This window comes from Heptranchias perlo, chromosome 14, assembly GCF_035084215.1.
Source record: "Heptranchias perlo isolate sHepPer1 chromosome 14, sHepPer1.hap1, whole genome shotgun sequence".
NCBI lineage: Eukaryota > Metazoa > Chordata > Chondrichthyes > Hexanchiformes > Hexanchidae > Heptranchias > Heptranchias perlo.
In genome coordinates this window covers 71,142,162-71,160,161 of record NC_090338.1, presented here as the reverse complement: position 1 = coordinate 71,160,161, position 18,000 = coordinate 71,142,162, and the positions used below count along the sequence as shown (strand labels likewise).

General features: G+C 47.3%; 1 protein-coding gene across 1 annotated transcript; it reads left to right on the top strand.

Moving 5' to 3' along the window:
- Nucleotides 1–7,296: 7,296 nt before the first annotated feature.
- LOC137332604 (nucleophosmin-like) lies at nucleotides 7,297–17,694 on the top strand. The gene is made up of 11 exons (XM_067996558.1): nucleotides 7,297–7,403; nucleotides 8,185–8,267; nucleotides 8,909–9,028; nucleotides 10,109–10,202; nucleotides 10,824–10,936; nucleotides 11,449–11,489; nucleotides 11,874–11,956; nucleotides 12,537–12,644; nucleotides 13,899–14,011; nucleotides 14,209–14,283; nucleotides 15,673–17,694. Exons 1-11 carry the CDS (start codon nucleotides 7,346–7,348, stop codon nucleotides 15,718–15,720), a joined length of 936 nt encoding a protein of 311 aa, XP_067852659.1. The 5' UTR covers nucleotides 7,297–7,345; the 3' UTR covers nucleotides 15,721–17,694.
- Nucleotides 17,695–18,000: the final 306 nt, after the last annotated feature.

Here is an 18,000-nt window from a genome sequence, read left to right as displayed (position 1 = left end):
CAATGAAGGTGAACAAGGTAAGAGACAAATAGAAATCCTGTCTGAGAGAAGAGCAGAACTTCTTCAAGGTGGGCATTGCTGGAAGAGAAGTGGCCGTGAACATAAGAACATAAGAAATAGGAGCAGGAGTAGGCCAATCGGCCCCTCGAGCCTGCTCCGCCATTCAATAAGATCATGGCTGATCTGGTCCTAACCTCAAATCTAAAATCATGTCCAATTTCCTGCCCGCTCTCCGTACAATTAAACACTAATCAAAAGCAAAATACTGCGTGGTCCATATCGGTACCAACGACATAGGTAGAAACAGAGATGAGGTCCTGCAGGCAGATTTTAAGGAGTTAGGAAAGAGATTTACAAGCAGGACCTCAAAAGTAGTAATCTCAGGATTACTCCCAGTGCCACATGCTATCCAGTATACAAATAGGAGGATAGAGCAGATGAATGCATGGCTGGAGAGATGGTGCAGGAGGGAGGGCTTTAGATTCCTGGGGCATTGGGACCAGTTCTGGGGGAGGTGGGACCTGTACAGGCCGGACGGGTTGCACCTCAACAGGGCCGGGACCAATGTCCTCGCTGGGAGGTTCACTAGTGCTGTGAGGGGGGTTTAAACTAATTTGGCAGGGGGATGGGCACCGGGATGCAGCATTGGAAAGGAGAAAGAAGGAGCACGAAGGACTGGGAGAGACTGATCGCACTAGAATAAGAAATAGTACAGTATTAGGTGGGATCAGACTGAGCGAATACAAGAAGGTCTAAGGTAGGTTTGCAGTGCGTGTGTGTAAACGCACAAATGGTAAACAAGGTTGGTGAGCTGCAGGCGCAAATAGTCACATGGAATACGATGTCGTGGCGATAACGGAGACCTGGCTCAAAAAAGGGCAGGATTGGGTACTAAATATTCCCGGATACAAGGTGCTCAGGAAAGATAGGGAAGGGAAGAAAGGAATGGGTGGGGGGGTGGCAGTATTGATTAAGGAGAATATTGCAGTATTAGAGAGAGAGGATGTCCTGGAGGGGTCAAGGACAGAATCTATTTGGTTAGAGTTAAGAAATAAAAGGTGCCATTACACTACTGGGTGTATTCTATAGGCCACCAACTAGTGAAGGAGAGAGAGGAGCAAATTTGCAATGAAATTAGAGAGGTGCAAAAGCCATCGAGTAGTGATACTGGAGGATTTAAACTACCCTAATATAGACTGGGATAACAATAATATAAGGGGCAAAGAGGGGGAGGGATTTCTGAAGTGTGTTCAGGAGAACTTTTTTGACCAGTGTTTCCAGCCCAACGAGGAAGGAGACATTGCTGGATCTGGTTCTGGGGAATGAGGTGGGGCCAAGTGGAGCAAGTGTCAGTGGGGGAACAGCGATCATGGTATCATATGGTTTAGAAAAGCTATGGAAAAGGGCCTGGACCACTCTAAAGTAAAAATACTCCATTCAAGGAGGCCAATTTCAATGGGATGAGAACAGATCTGGCCTGGGTAAATTGGAATCAAAGATTGGCAGGCAAAACTGTAATTGAACAGTGGGCGGCCTTTAAAGAGGAGATGGTTCAGGTACAGTCTAGGTACATTCCCACGAGGGAGAAAGGCAAGGCAACTAAAGCCAGAGCTCTCTGGATGACAAAAGAGATAGATGAAGCAGAAAAAAGGGGCATATGACAGATGTCAGGTTGATAACACAAGTGAGAACCAGGCTAAATATAGAAAGTTCAGAGGGGAAGTGAAAAAGGAAATAAGAGGGGCAAAGAGAGAGTATGAGAATAGACTGGTGGCCAACATTAAAGGGAATCCAAAAGTCTTCTAAAGGCATGTAAACGGGTAGTAAGAGGAGGGGTGGTGTCCATTATGGACTAAAAAGGAGGTCTACTCATTGAGGCAGAGGGCATGGCTGAGGAAACATACAAAATTCTGACAGGGCTAGACAGACTGGATGCAGGGAGGATGTTTCCCCTGGCTGGGGGTGGGGGGAAGGCGTCCAGAACGAGGGGGTCACAGTCTCAGGATACGGGGTAGGACATTTAGGACTGAGATGAGGAGAAATTTCTTCACTCAGAAGGTGGTGAACCTGTGGAATTCTCTACCACAGAAGGCTGTGGAGACCAAGTCACTGAATATATTTAAGAAAGAGCTAGATAGATTTTTAGATACAAAAGGCATCAAGGGGTATGGGGAGAGAGCGGGAATATGGTATTGAGATAGAGGATCAGCCATGATCACATTGAATGGCGGAGCAGGCTCGAAGGGCCGAATGGCCTACTCCTGCTCCTATTTTCTCTGTACTAAATGAGTACTTTGCATCTGTCTTTACCAAGGAAGAAGATGCTGCCAGAGTCTCAGTAAAGGAAGATATAGCTGAGGTAAGGGATGGGCTAAAAATTGAAGAAGTACTAGAAAGGCTAGCTGTACTTAAAGTACCTGAGGAAGGAGGAAGCCTCCGAAAGCTTGTGAATTTAAAATAAAATTGCTGGACTATAACTTGGTGTTGTAAAATTGTTTACAATTGTCAACCCCAGTCCATCACCGGCATCTCCACATCGTACTTAAAGTAGATAAGTCACCCAGTCCGGATGGGATGCATTCTAGGTTGCTGAGGGAAGTAAGTGAAGAAATTGCTGAGATATTGGCCATAATCTTCCAAACATCCTTTGATATGGTGCCAGAGGTCCGGAGAATTGCAAATGTTACACCCTTGTTCAAAAGAGTGTAAGGATAAACCCAGCAACTATAGGCCAGTCAGTTTAACCTCAGTGGTGGGAAAACTTTTAGGAATGATAAGCCGGGACAGAATTAGCAGTCACTTGGATAAGTGTGGATTGATTAGGGAAAGCCAGCACAGGTTTGTTAAAGGCAAATCGCGTTTAACCAACTTGATGGAGTTTTTTGATGAGGTAACAGAGAGGGTAGATGAGGGCAATGAAGTTGATGTGGTGTATATGGACTTTCAAAAGGCATTTGATAAAGTGCCACATAATAGGTTTGTCATCAAGATTAAAGCCCATGGAATAAACTGGGCAGTAGCAGCATGGATACAGAATTGGCTAAGTAACAGGAAACAGAGAATAGTGGTGAAAGATTGATTTTCGGACTGGAGGGAGGTGTACAGTGGTGTTCCCCAGGGGTCAGTACTAGGATCGCTGCTTTTCTTGATATATATTAATGACTTGGATTTGGGCACAATTTGAAAATTTGTGGATGACAGGCTTGAAGAGGATACAGACAGGTGGCATGGGCAGACATGTGGCAGATGAAATTTAACGCAGAAAAATTCAAGGTGATACATTAGGAAGATTGAAGAGAGGCAATATAAACTAGAGGGCACAATTCTAAAAGGGGTACAGGAACAGAGAGATCTGGAGTTACATGTGCACAAATCGTTGAAGGTGGAAGGGCAGGTTGAGAAAGTAGTTAAAGTATACGGGATCCTGGGCTTTATAAATAGAGGCATAGAGTACAAAAGTATGGAAGTCATGATGAACCTTCATAAAGCACTGGTTCGGCCACAACTGGACTATTGTGTCCAGTTCTGGGCATCGTACTTTAGGAAAGATGTGAGGGCCTTGGAGAAGATGCAGAAGAGATTTACTCAAATGATTCCAGGGATGAGGGACTTTAGTTACGTGGATAGACTGGAGAAGCTGGGGTGGTTCTCCTTGGAACAGAGAAGGTTGAGAGGAGATTTGATGGAGGTATTCAAAATCATGAAAGGTCTAGACAGAGTAAATAGAGAGTAACTGTTCCCATGGGCAGAAGGATCAAGAACCAGAGGACATAGTAATTGGCAAAAGAACCAAAGGTGACATGAGGAAAAACTTTTTTTTTTACAGTGGTTAGGATCTGGAATGCACTGCCAGGGTGTGTGGTTGAGGCAGATTCAATCAAGGCCTTCAAAAGGGAACTGGATAAATACTTGCAGAAAAAATTTGCAGGGCTATGGGGATAGGGTGGGGGAGTGGAACTAGCTGGATTGCTCTTGCATAGAGCCGGCATGGACTTGATGGGCTGAATGGCCTCATTCCGTGCTGTAACCTTTCTATGAATGCTGGAAATCTGAAATAAAAACAGAAAATGCTGGAAATAGTCAGCAAGTCAGGCTCATTGTGAGGCCTCTCTTGTCCTGCAATGAGGTGCTGATCTGTGCCAAATAGCAGCAGCTTCTTACCTATTGTTTCACTGATTTCTGCTGGTACCATTCTAGGACGTGGCTTTAGAGGCTTTTACAAACTGGTCTCCCCAGCAGCCAGCCTTAACGAACCCAGGCAGTTTTACATTCTGCTTGCATTGAGAGAGCCTGGTGACATTGCCTCATTCCCACCACCTTTCCATGTTCTCAATCTCTCATATATCTTTTATTTGGCCCATATTTATCCCTCAACCAGGGGGGGAATTCCAGAGTTTATCACCGTAGGCAGCTGAAGGTGATAAACTCTGCCAATGGTGGAGCGATGGAAAATCAGGCCAAATTTGGAGCAGTGCAGAGATTTGAGGGTGGTAGGACTGGAAGAGGTTAGAGACAAGGAGGGAGGGCCATGACCATGAGGGGATTTTAAACAAGAATGAGAATTTTAAAATTCAGCGAGTTATGATCTGGAATGCACTGCCTGAAAGGGTGATGGATGCAGATTCAATAGTCACTTTCAAGAGTGAATTGGATAAATACTTGAAAAAGAAAACTTTGTACAGCTATGGGGAAAGGGCAGGTGAGTGGGACTAATTGAATAGCTCGTTCAAAGAGCCTGCACAGGCACGATGGCCCCCTTCCGTGCTGTATGATTCCATGAAGTGCAGTTCATCTGTAATATTCTAATTTTGACAAAGGGTCCACAGTTGAAACAGCAACTCTCTCTCCACATGTGCTATTTCCAGCAATTTGTCTTTATTTCAAATTCCCAGTAACTGCAGTTGTTATTCTTTGCTTTTTGTTCTGGTTACACTGTGTAATACTAAAGGTGGAGCAGTGCTCCTTTAAGCCCACCATGTCTAATAACTGCAGCCCCTCTTCCTGGATCTGGGTAAGTGAAGTGCTGTCACCCCTGTGCAACGCATGGGGATTGCAATACGTGCAGGCTCTGGGAGGACGGGTGTAGGGGTGGGACAGGACCGACTGGGCAGAGTCCCTTGTGAGACGGGTGTAGCGGTGGGACAGGAATGGCTGGGGACGGGGGGGGGACAGGACCAACTTTGGTTTGGGGGGGGGGGGTGACAGGGCCAACTTTTGTTTGGGGGGGGGGGTGACAGGGCCAACTTTTGTTTGGGGGGGTGGGTGACAGGGCCAACTTTTGTTTGGGGGGGGGGGTGACAGGACCAACTTTTGTTTGGGGGGGGGGGTGACAGGGCCAACTTTTGTTTGGGGGGGGGGGGGTGACAGGGCCAACTTTTGTTTGGGGGGGGGGGGGGGGGTGACAGGACCAACTTTTGTTTGGGGGGGTGGGTGACGGGACCAACTTTTGTTTGGGGGGGTGGGTGACGGGACCAACTTTTGTTTGGGGGGGGGGGGGTGACGGGCCAACTTTTGTTTGGGGGGGGGGGGGGTGACAGGACCAACTTTTGTTTGGGGGGGGGGGGTGACAGGACCAACTTTTGTTTGGGGGGGGGGGTGACAGGACCAACTTTTGTTTGGGGGGGGGGTGACAGGACCAACTTTTGTTTGGGGGGGGGGGTGACAGGACCAACTTTTGTTTGGGGGGGGGGTGACAGGACCAACTTTTGTTTGGGGGGGGGGGGTGACAGGGCCAACTTTTGTTTGGGGGGGTGGGTGACGGGACCGACTTTTGTTTGGGGGGGGGGGGGTGACAGGACCAACTTTTGTTTGGGGGGGGGGTGACAGGACCAACTTTTGTTTGGGGGGGGGTGACAGGACCAACTTTTGTTTGGGGGGGGGGGGGGTGACAGGACCAACTTTTGTTTGGGGGGGGGGTGACAGGACCAACTTTTGTTTGGGGGGGGGGTGACAGGACCAACTTTTGTTTGGGGGGGGGGTGACAGGACCAACTTTTGTTTGGGGGGGGGGGGGGTGACAGGACCAACTTTTGTTTGGGGGGGGGGGGGGTTGACAGGACCAACTTTTGTTTGGGGGGGGGGGGGGGGTGACAGGACCAACTTTTGTTTGGGGGGGGTGGTGACAGGACCAACTATTGTTTGGGAAGGGGGGGGGAAGAAAGGACACGACCGACTTTTGGTGGGGGGGGGGGGGGGGTGGAGAAGGACAGGACCGACTTTTGGCGGGGGGAGGTCAGGACCGACTTTTGGCGGGGGGGGGGGGGGAGAGAAGGACAGGGCCGACTTTTGGCGGGGGGGGTGGAGAAGGACAGGGCCGACTTTTGGCGGGGGGAGGTCAGGACCGACTTTTGGCGGGGGGGGGGGGGAGAGAAGGACAGGGCCGACTTTTGGCGGGGGGGGTGGAGAAGGACAGGGCCGACTTTTGGCGGGGGGGGGGGGGGGGTGGAGAAGGACAGGGCCGACTTTTGGCGGGGGGAGGTCAGGACCGACTTTTGGCGGGGGGGGGGGGGAGAGAAGGACAGGGCCGACTTTTGGCGGGGGGGGTGGAGAAGGACAGGGCCGACTTTTGGCGGGGGGGGTGGAGAAGGACAGGGCCGACTTTTGGCGGGGGGGGGGGGGTGGAGAAGGACAGGGCCGACTTTTGGCGGGGGGGGGGGGGGTGGAGAAGGACAGGGCCGACCTTTCGCGGGGGGGGGGGTGGAGAAGGACAGGGCCGACTTTTGGCGGGGGGGGGGGGGTGGAGAAGGACAGGGCCGACCTTTCGCGGGGGGGGGGGGGGTGGAGAAGGACAGGGCCGACTTTTGGCGGGGGGGGGGGGGGGTGGAGAAGGACAGGGCCGACTTTTGGCGGGGGGGGGGGGGGGTGGAGAAGGACAGGGCCGACTTTTGGCGGGGGGGGGGGGGGTGGAGAAGGACAGGGCCGACTTTTGGCGGGGGGGGTGGAGAAGGACAGGGCCGACTTTTGGCGGGGGGGGGGGGGGTGGAGAAGGACAGGGCCGACCTTTCGCGGGGGGGGGGGGGGGTGGAGAAGGACAGGGCCGACTTTTGGCGGGGGGGGGGGGGAGGACAGGACCGACTTTTGGCGGGGGGGGGGGGGGGGAGAGGACAGGGCCGACGGACGGGGTTTCCCTGCCCCGCAATCACCACACGTGCGGTGTGTTTGATTGACAGCAGCGTGGGAGGGGCGGGAGGGGAGGGGCGGGGGGCGGGGCTGATGGGTGACCAGTCCCGGGCTGGAGTCTCGCGAGAGGTGCCGGTCGGGAGCGGGGGGCGGGGCGGGGCTCGGGCGAGGTTATATAAAGGAGCCGCCGAGCGCGCCGGGCCACGAGTTCCGAGAGACCGAGCGAGATGGAGGATTGTGAGCTGGAGAGCGCCGGGCCCATGAGGCCGCAGAGCTTCCTGTTCGGTGAGGGCCGGGGCCGCGGGGACTCGGGGACTCGGCGGGCCTTCGGGGGCACAAGCCGCGGAGCGAAGCAGCGAGGCCTCCTCCTGTGGTGGTGGGAGGGAGGGAGGGAGGGAGGGAGAGAGCGGGCGGCGGTGTGAGGGAGAGGCCTCACCAGGCCCCCCCCCATCCCCCGGTTGCCATGTGGCGCCCCACGTGTTGCTCATGGCCGGCCTCGGGGCGCAGGCTTCGGTCGGTGGGAACACGCGGGCGAGCAGGCCCGGCGGGGAGAGGCCTCAGAGCGCCCGGGGGTGGAGAGAGAGGGGGGGGGGGGGGGTCAGTGTGAACCGTGCGGCTCCTGCAGGATGTCCGGGGAGGGGGAGCAGGCCGCGGGTTTGCCGCGCACATTCACCATGCTGCCGCCGCCGCCGGCTGCACGGTCCGGATCTGTTGATGGGGGTGAAGGGGACCCGGTGCCCCGGGGTCTGAGGCCCTGCCAGCGGCTCAGTGTCGGTTTCATTCCCTTTTTTTATTTATTAAAGGAGCCTTAAATCCCCCGGGACTTTGCAATGGGTCAGATGGAGTGGCCATTTGGTTTCCTCTGTTAAAAAGGATCCAGAATAGCAATTAATTCGAGCTAAATACAAATTAACCTCAAACTTCAGTCTTTGCAGTGACTGGGGACAGAATGGAGGGAAGCCCATGAACATCTCTCTCCTTTCCTGTTTGTGAAGGGTTTGCTCCATTATGTGTGTTTGCATCTCGAATTTATAAACTGAGAGTTTTTCTTTCCCTCCCACTTCAGGTTGTGAGCTCAAGGCAGATGAGAAAGAATTCAGGATGGAGGTTGACGACGACGACTCTGAGCACCAACTTTCCTTGAGGACGGTGAGTGTGTTTTGCTGCCTTTTTTTTCTTTCGCGTTACTGACCTGTAGAAATGACGTGGAGATGCCGGTGGATGGACTTTCACATCGTTCACCTGACGAAGGAGGAAGCCTCCGAAAGCTTGTGAATTTAAAATAAAATTGCTGGACTATAACTCCTGTAGAAAGTCACTGTACAGACTGGCGCCAAATAAAGCCTCTGCTTGTGCCACAGCAGATTAATAGTTGAGCAACAGATGGAGCTCCTGATTTAAGAAGGGCTTCAGCAGGCTTGCTGGTGGGATTTCCCGAAGGACAATACTAGGTACTGGAAGGGGGGATTGCTGCAATAGACAGAATGCAGGAAACGCATAGCTGGTCAGTTAGCAAGTTTAACGGGAAGGCAATTTAATATTTTGAGTATATATCCTTCAGAATTTTATGTATTTCTATTATTGGAGAGCACTGGAATAAGTGATGTTCATTAACATTTGAAGTGCTGGGAAATTCAAGTGTCCTGGCCAATGCTGATTCCTATTTTGAGGCCTTTAAACACATTTTACACCCCAGGGTCCTGAAGTGAAATACCTTTTTGTGTAGGTTTTGATCTGCATGATAAAGCTGAGTGCATTTTGCAAACTTGATTTCTGATTTGATTTTGCAGGTTAGTCTTGGTGTTGGTGCAAGTGATGATTTGCACTTGGTAGAAGCAGAAGGCTTAAATTTTGAAGGCAAGATTACGAAAGTCACACTGGCAGCGCTGAAGATGTCGGTACAGCCTACGGTAAGTATCCAGTTTGCCTTTGGAGAATGCGCCTTAAAGATCTAGGGGATCTTTAAGCGGTGGGAACAATATCTGATGATTACAGTCTGGGGCAGTACAATGATGTGTTTTGTCCTAAACTGTTAGAATAAAACCAGAGCTGTTTGCAAATATCAATTGGCTGTCTGTTCGAAAGGGAAAACTTGCATTTATATCACACCTTTCACATCCTCAGGGTGTCCCAAAGCACATTACAGCCAATGCACTACTTCGAACTGTAGTCACTTTTGTGATGTAGAGATCGCAGCAGCCAATTTGCTCGGCATAATCCTGTAAATAACAATGAGATACAAGTCCAGATAATTTGGTTGCCCAAAAAATGTTGACATTGGCTAATTAGCATACTGGAGACATTAACTCTTCAATCACCCCAGGGCCAGTGTAAATTTTCCTGGACTTTGCACCAGCCAATCAGTTGATGTTTTGATTGGAAGGGGTGCTGTCCAATGGCCTGAAGAGCTAGATTATGACAATCCCAGCTTATTTCATTTTTTTCATTTTACAGCCAGTGAACAAAAGCTGCTTCCTGAAAACCTGCATTGGATTTTGTGCCTAATTACTGGGGTCTTTACAAGTGTGTGTTGATGTGCTGCTTGGGTGCAATACTGGGGAGACTCAATTGCATTTTAAGTTTAAATGAATATTCCCATTAACTTGCATTTATTCAGCTGCTGATATTCAGAGCTAAATGTTGTAACTTTGGGTCTGCAACGATCAAGCTCTAGTACTAAGGGCAGCCTTTTCAAAACCTAGAGGCCCAGCAGGCAGCTTAGTAAAAATTCACACGACAGACCAACAAATGTAAACTCAAATAAAATGAAGTTGCTTCAGCTTTGTGACTGGTTTTGTTTATGCTTATTGGCCAGAAATGGCCCGTGGACCATAATACAGATAACAGCAAGTCCAGGAGCAGGGTTTTAACAGGTGGTTGTGTGCTTTAAACAGCATGAAGTGTATATTTTGATGTGATTCTCTGGGCGCTGCTTGGTTTGCCCGGCAGAAGCAGTTAATTTCATGGTGATTTTTCCTTTTCAAAAACAGGTTAGTTTGGGAGGATTTGAAATTGCGCCACCAGTGACGTTCCGACTCAAATCTGGGGCAGGTCCTGTGTACATCAGTGGGCAACACCTCATCGGTAAGTGGACATTGAAGCACTAGGGTGTGTAGTTCAAAAGAATTGAGGGGTGGGGTTGGAGTATCCGGGTGCAGCCAAATAATTGACATCACACTGGGGTTTATTTTAAAGTGCTGAAAGATTGAGGGGACGGAGGAGTACAAACAACCATACCTGGGTGATGATCCTGAGTTTGGGGGTGGGGGAAAACAAATTTATAATAGATCTTGGAAACAGTGGGTCTGGCAACACGTGTGGGGTTGATGTATGTGTGTGTGTGTATATATATATATATATATATATACACACACACACACACACACACACACACACACACATCACGTGAATATCTATCTATCTTAGTTTAAAAATGTGGAAGTACCCAATACATCTCAGCATGACAGTGATAGAAAGACAAGGGTTCCTGTTTTTCCCCCCTATTGAACAGCCCTTTTTTAAAAAAAAAACTATTGGTATAGATGGAGAATGAGCACGCATAATGTTTCCACACAGGATCTTCCATCTCTGCTCTTGCCATGAACAATTTCTTGGGTAGTATTGTGCTGTGGCTTCTGTATGTATTGGTGCTTTTAGAGATAGAGATCAGGGTGACTTAAAGTTCCTTTCCTCTTGTATTTTAAGCATTGGATGATGATGATTTGGATTCTGACGAAGAGGACGACAGTGTGCTGGAGAACGTCATGCAAAAACAAGCAGTAAAGCGACCAGCTGCCGGGGCACCCAAAATAATGCAGGTATGAGCATTCTCGATGGGCATGTGACTAGACTAAAGCTGCACTCACTGATCGGAGAATTTGCCGCCATTCAGTTGATCAGTAACCGGGTTTGCCAAACCGCCCCTCATCATTTCTGTTTCTCAATGGCATAGCTATCCATTCAGTTGTAACCTGGCTCGTATTTGAATAATCGACCCGAGTTTGGAAGCTACCTTGAAAGCGGCTTGAATTCTCCCTCAGCTGCTTGAGAAGCTTGTCACCTGAATATATGGAAAATCAAATCTCTCCCTAGATGAATAGCATAAACTGGTGAAGTGCTGTGGGGTTGCTGGCCATCATGTTATGGGGGGGGGGGGGCGGGGGTTGTGCTCATGGTCACTGAAAATTTGAGAATTGCCTAATCGTGAAATTTCCTGGAGGTATTTTCCTTCCCTGCTACAGGGAACATCTCCTGCCCCTCTCCTATTGTAGTTGCATCAATAGATGCTTTAGTATATAATGCCAAGCTAAAACTTCTCTTTACCCAACAGAAAAAAATGAAAGTGGAAGATGATGATGATGACGATGATGAGTGAGTGTTAAAATTTGATTTTTACGGTGTATTGTAGTGCTTAGGAGAGATTGCTTCACTGTAGTAAGAATTATGTGGCAAAAGTGAAGCCTACAATTAAGTCACTAGTTATAAGGAATTTACAGCCCTGAGCTTACACTATACGAATATTCCAAGTTTATCTGCCAAGCAACTTTTGAACAGATTTATTTGTTTGGTTACATTTATTTCATGCTTTAAAACATTATGGCCTTGATGTTGATAGCTTAGCTAAATATCTCAAAGGCAAGGAATTAGGGCTCGCCTAACAGTGATTTTAAAGCATGGGAATCTGTCCTATTGTTCTTTAGAAAATATGACTGGAAGTTGACAGTCGCACTGAAGCCAGTTTTATCTTTGTTCTAGGGAGGATGAGGACGACGATGATGAAGAGGACGATGACGACGATGATGATGATGAAGACGAGGAGGTGGAGGTGCCTGTAAAAAGGTAAACTTGGTAATTAATATTTCTAGAATCTGAAAGCTCTGTGACCCTCTAACAATGATCCAGTGCACTGCAGGCCACTGTAGCTGTGGATGAAGGGTATCGTGTATGAAGAGTAGTAAGTAGGCTTCAGTAGTGAAAATGGGCAAATGTATTATGGAGTTGACTTGTGGCTGTGACCAAGAAACACTTGGCGCCACACTATGGCCAATTCCAGGTATGCATTCATATGGTGTCTTTAACATGGAAAAACATCCCATGTGTTTCACAGATGCATAATATCTCAAATTGACACCATGCCAAAGAATGAGCAATTAGGGTTGGTTAGAGAGGTTTTGAGGGTGTTTTTAAAGAAGACAGGCGAGATGTTTTAGGGAGGGAATGCTAGAGCTTGGGGCCTAGATGGCCCTGTCGCTAGTGGTAGGGAATGGGAGGTGTACAAGAGACTGGAGTTGTGGGAGATTAGATAGACCGGGGAGGTGGAATAGATTTAAATTGTAGGCTGATTAAGTTGGGTGTTAAACGAACAATTCTGAGACCGTCACAAATAACAAGTTTTTTTTTTTCACAACTGTATTTGGCAGCCTATGCAGAAAACTCCACTCAAAGGTGCACCTGGACCAAGGGGACTCCCAACCAAAAACGGCAAAACACCCAACAAATCCACACCGGCAGCTAACAAACTGTTAAGGTTAGTGACTGTTACCCAATAGTTTGTGTTGCTTCTCCATCTATGCAACTTGACACATGCTGTTGCAAACCTGGTGCATGCGTTAAACTGAGATGTAAGTTGCAGAGCACAGCATTGCTGACAGGGATCAAACTCCATAGCTGCAGGGCTGTGGAACATTTGGGTCCCTTGGTGCAACTTGACACAACTTGCATTTATATAGCACCTTGAACGCAGTAAAGCATCCCAAGGTGCTTCACAGGAGCAATATCAAACAAAATTTGACACCAAGCCGCATGAGATACTAGGACACGGGAGGTTTAAAGACCATCTTAAAGGAGGAGTGTTGTAGGACCGAATTCCAGCGCTTAGGGCCTAGGCAGCTGAAGGCACGGCTGCCATTGGTGGAGCGATTTAAAAATGGATGTGCAAGAGGCAAGAATTGGAGGCATGCAGAGATCTTGTAGGGCTGGAGGAGGTTAGAGATGGGGAGGGACGAGGCCATGCAGGGATTTGAAAAGAAGGATGAGAATTTTAAAATCTAAGCGTTTCCGGACCAGGAACCAACGTAGGTCAGCAACCACGGGGAGTGATGGGTGAACGGGACTTGGTGCAAGTTAGGATACTGAGAGATTTGGAGGAACTCAAGTTTATGGAGGGTGGAAGATGGGAGGCTGACCAGGAGAGCATTGGAATAGTCCAGTCTGGAGGCATAAGGACATGGATGAGGGTTTTCAACATCAGGTGAGCTGAGACAGGCCATGTTACAGGAGTGGAAGTGGGCGGTCTTGGTGATGGAGTGGATATGAAGCTCATCTCAGGGTTAAATAGGACGCCAAGGTTGCGAACAGTCTGTTTCAGCCCCAGGGAGAGGAATGAAGACGCAGTGGCTTTGGTCTTCCCAACAATTAGTTGGAGGGGATTTTTGCTCATCAGAGTACTGGACGTCTGACACAATGTGACAGATCAGACAGTGTAGAGGTGATGAGGTAGAGCTGGATGTCAGTGTTCATGTAGAACCTGACGTGTTTTCAGATGGTGTCTCCAAGCGGCAGCACGTATAGTGGGGGGGGGGGGTTGCACCAAGGATAGATCCTTGGGGGACTCCAAAGGGAGCAGGGTAGAAGCCATTGCAGATGACTCTGCCTAGGACTGGATAGATAAGAATGGGACGTGCTCTTCGAGGTTAAGAATTCTTGATGGAGCAAACTAGTTTTTTTTCTTAGATGATAGCGTGCTCATAGTTTTTCTTTTTCTCCCCCCCCCCCCCCCCCAGACACCAGAATCCAACAAGAAACCCAGCAATAAACCCCAGACACCCAAGACCCCAAAGGGACCGTTGACAGTTGAAGAGATCAAAGCAAAATTGAAGATTTCAATGGAAAAAGTGAGTGGACGTGAAGATAACTGCAGTATCCATTATTGTACACAAACTCATAAACTGGCTTACAGACAACGTAAAAGGAGGAATCTGTTGTCGTGTTACCGAAAGTGTACTTGTATTGGAAGCCATGAATGTGACCTAATTGACCTGTTTTTTTGTGTAGTATCTGCTGAAAGTGACTGCATCTCTTTTCTCCACAGGGTGTTAGCCTGCCCAAGCTGGAGCCCAAATTTACAAACTACATTACACATGGCTTCAGGACAGAGGACCCAAAGGTGAGCTTGCTGCTACAGTTTTTTTTTTGGACCATGCTGAAATGTTACCTGTAGCAGCTACTTATTGCAGTTTGTTACTTTTCATCTGTTGTTTTTTCTACTGACTCCTTTCACTCTGACAGTGAATGCATAAAATACAGCTGAGATGAGCTCTTATTTTTCCCCCAACCCCCCACTATTGTGGAATTGCCTGCCGATGCTCACTGTTTGGGTTGCTTGCACCCATAGAACCGTAACCCAACAAGATTGGACACTGAGGGGGAGGGAGGAGCACAGTGAGGGGTTGAGAAATGGGAATTCCTGCAGTGCTGTTAACCTGCCACTGGATGGAGCTCCAACGCTTCGTAAATAGCTTCCCGATGTTGACTGAGATCTGGGTTCCCTGCGGGTGGTAGGAGGCAGAAACCCTCAACTCATTTAAAAAGCACTTGGATGTGCACTTGAAGTGCTGTAACCTGCAGGTCTATGGATCAAGTGCTAGAGAGTGGGATTAAGCTGGATAGCTTTTTCGGCCGGCATGGACAAGATAGGCCGAATGGCCGCCACCTGTGCTGTAACATTCTATGAACATAAGCAGTTTAGAATCGGAAGTACAATATATCACCGTTTGTGGATGACTCCAAATTGAGGGGGTATAGTTATTACTGAGGAAGACTGCGACAAAATACAAGATGACATTAACAAACTTGCAGAACGGATATGTAAATAGCAAATGAATTTCAATATAAATTAGTGAGGTGCATTTTTGTAGGAGGAATAAGGAGGCCACAATCGAAGTGTAAATGGGGTAGAGGTGCAAAGGGATCTAGTGATACAGATTCACAATTTTAAAAGTAGCAATGTGGGTTACTAAGGCCATAAAGTGCAAAGCACGGGAGTTCGTCTCGAGAGAATTGAAAAGCAGGGAAGTTATGTTAAACCTGTATAGCGCCTTGGTTATACCACTTGGAGTACAGTGCACAGTTCTGGTCTCCATATTATAGAAAGGCTATTGAGGCACTGGAAAAGTTGCATAAAAGATTTATAGGACAATAGCAGAACAGAGGGTACAACTATCAGGAAAGACTGAACAGGCTGGTGCTTGTTTCTCCAGAAAAGAGAAGACTGAGGGATGATCTAATTATCTTTTAAAATATAAGAGTGTTAATAAATCCAATAAGGAATTCAGGGAAAACTTCTTCACTGTTGAGAATGTGGTTGCATTTAAGGGGAAGCTAGATAGCACATGACGGAGAAAGGAATAGAAGGATGGTGAGATGGAATAAGGTGGGAGAAGGCTCATGAGGATAAACATAAACCCATTGGGCCAAATGGCCTGTTTCTGTACTGTGGAATTCTCCGTAAAGTGCGTGACCTTCAGCATTAACCTCCTGTATTTTTGTTTTATAGGTTATCAAGGAACTTTGGGCTTGGAGGCAAGCCATGGATGGGAAGTAAAGAGGAACTGTGGCAGTCGTAAATAGCTCATACTTGCTGTGAAAATTGTATTCTGTTCATACATCTGTTTCATGTCAAATAAATCAGTTTGTTTTACAATTGTGCCTCATTGCACTAGAATGCTTTCCACTCCTGCTCTCTGTCATAAATATATTACATTTAACCTTATGTTCCCCCCCCCCCACTGGAAGCAGACTGTTTGTGTACTCTGTCCCATCCTTTCATAATATTCTGTAATTTGGCTGCTTACACATGTCTATCAAATCACCCTGTATGTTTTAATGCAACTAGCCCCAGTTTTCCAAGTTCGACCCTTTAGGCCCATGGTAGCCAGAAACTTAACCTGAAACCGTCCAAACTTGTTTCAAACAGGACTCTTTTTCAACCAGCCCCTGAAGCTCCATGGGACACAGCAATGTGGCCCACAAGGGCAAAAGGAGTGGACATCCCTGCTCTAGTCTTCAAATCTTTAACAGCAGCTTTGGATGGCTCACTGGATGAGGACTGTTCTGTGTTGGCCCAAATGGTCATTCATCGTGTGTGAGATGAATGCCCGTGGGTATTCACCATAACTGGGCCAAATCCTGTAGTTGTCTAAAATCCATGCACTTTCCGGCATAGGACTTTGGATGGTCTCCCTGGCCCAGCAATGGTTATTTTGCAGTTTTATCTTTTTTTAAAATCCTAGCGATATATCTTGTCTTCACCAGAGAGTGTAAATGTGTCAGATGGGGTTTGCTGGAGCTATCTGTTCTATACCATTTTCTTGTATCCTTTTATGTTCTTGGCAAACTTATCCAATCCCTTTTTTAAATTGTTACAGCCTTTGCCTCCATACCCACATGTTTAATAGCCCTTTTTTGTGTGGGGGAGAAAAAACTTTATTCTCCCTGCACCCCCCCCCCCCCACAACCTTGATAATTGCGTCTAAGCTTCCAATTCACCAACCAGTGAAAACAACCTTCTCAAAATCACCCTTAACCACTTCTGTTATAGTGAAAAAAGCCCCAACTTTGAGTTTTCACAACCAGCTTCTCATTTCTGGTTAATCATTGCTGTACCATTAAATATTTTTATAATGGGGTGCTGAAAACTGCATATAATGCTCCCAATGGGACTAATATCACTTTCTTGCTTTTGTATTTGTCCCAAATATAAACCGTAAAAACTCCTTTTGTCTTTTTAGTGATCTGTTCTGCCTACCTTTTTAAAGATCTGTATATTTACACCTCTAAATCTTCACACTCTACTTCACAATTCTTGCGCTCGTCTGCTGACTCTACTAACCTGCCTGTCCTGCAATCTTGTATCCTCATCGGTTTGCTCTGCCCCTAATTTAGTGATATCATGGCAAACATTGATATGTCTGTAAATCATTTATGGAAAACAAGCATCTACAGATCCTAGGACAAATTGCCCACGTCCCACCTATTTGAAGAAAATTCATGTTTTTAGCATAAAGTTTTCAATAATGTTGGAACATTCAGGTGTATTGATTTAAGTATACAGTACATCCAACAGTAATTAAATGTACACTTAAAAGGCAGTGCATACAATGAAACCTGATGTGGTTGGGGATTCGCATATTAGTTCTAAGTTCAGTATCTTAGGCCTTTACGAATCTAAATAGTTACAAACTGCCAATTTTTATACATTTTTCTCACTTCCCTCCATGTGACAGTTCTGCATTACATTTTGGTAGTGCAGCACTTCCTCAGTATTACTGTCAGCCTAGATTTTTGTGCTCAAGTCTCTGGAGTTTGTTAACATCGTCTTCTTGGGCATGGAGGCAAACGGTTAAAGATGGGACATAGATGAGAAGAACTGTGGCAGTTTTCATTGTCTCTGTCTGTATCTGGTCTTTTGCACACTTCAACTGTAGATTGTAAGACTGAACTTCCACTTGTCCTGTTCATGCCTGGTGTGGCAACAAATGACTGCGTTTTTATACAAATAAACATTGATGCAAATGGTGATGATAGTGTTGTTCTTTTCAAAGGAAGGGCTCATCTGCTAAGGACATATAGTTTCATAGAACGATATAGCACAGAAGGAGGCCATTTGGCCTATTTTGCCTGACCCTGCTCTTTGAAAGAGCTATCCAATTAGTCCCTGTCCTTTTCCCCATAGCCCTGCAAATTTTTCCCCTTCAAGTATTTATCCAATTCCCTTTTGAAAGTTACTATTTCAACAGAATCCTGCCTCCACCACCCTTTCAGGCAGTGCATTTCAGATCATTACAACTTGCTGCGTTAAAAAATTCCTCATGTCACCTCTGGT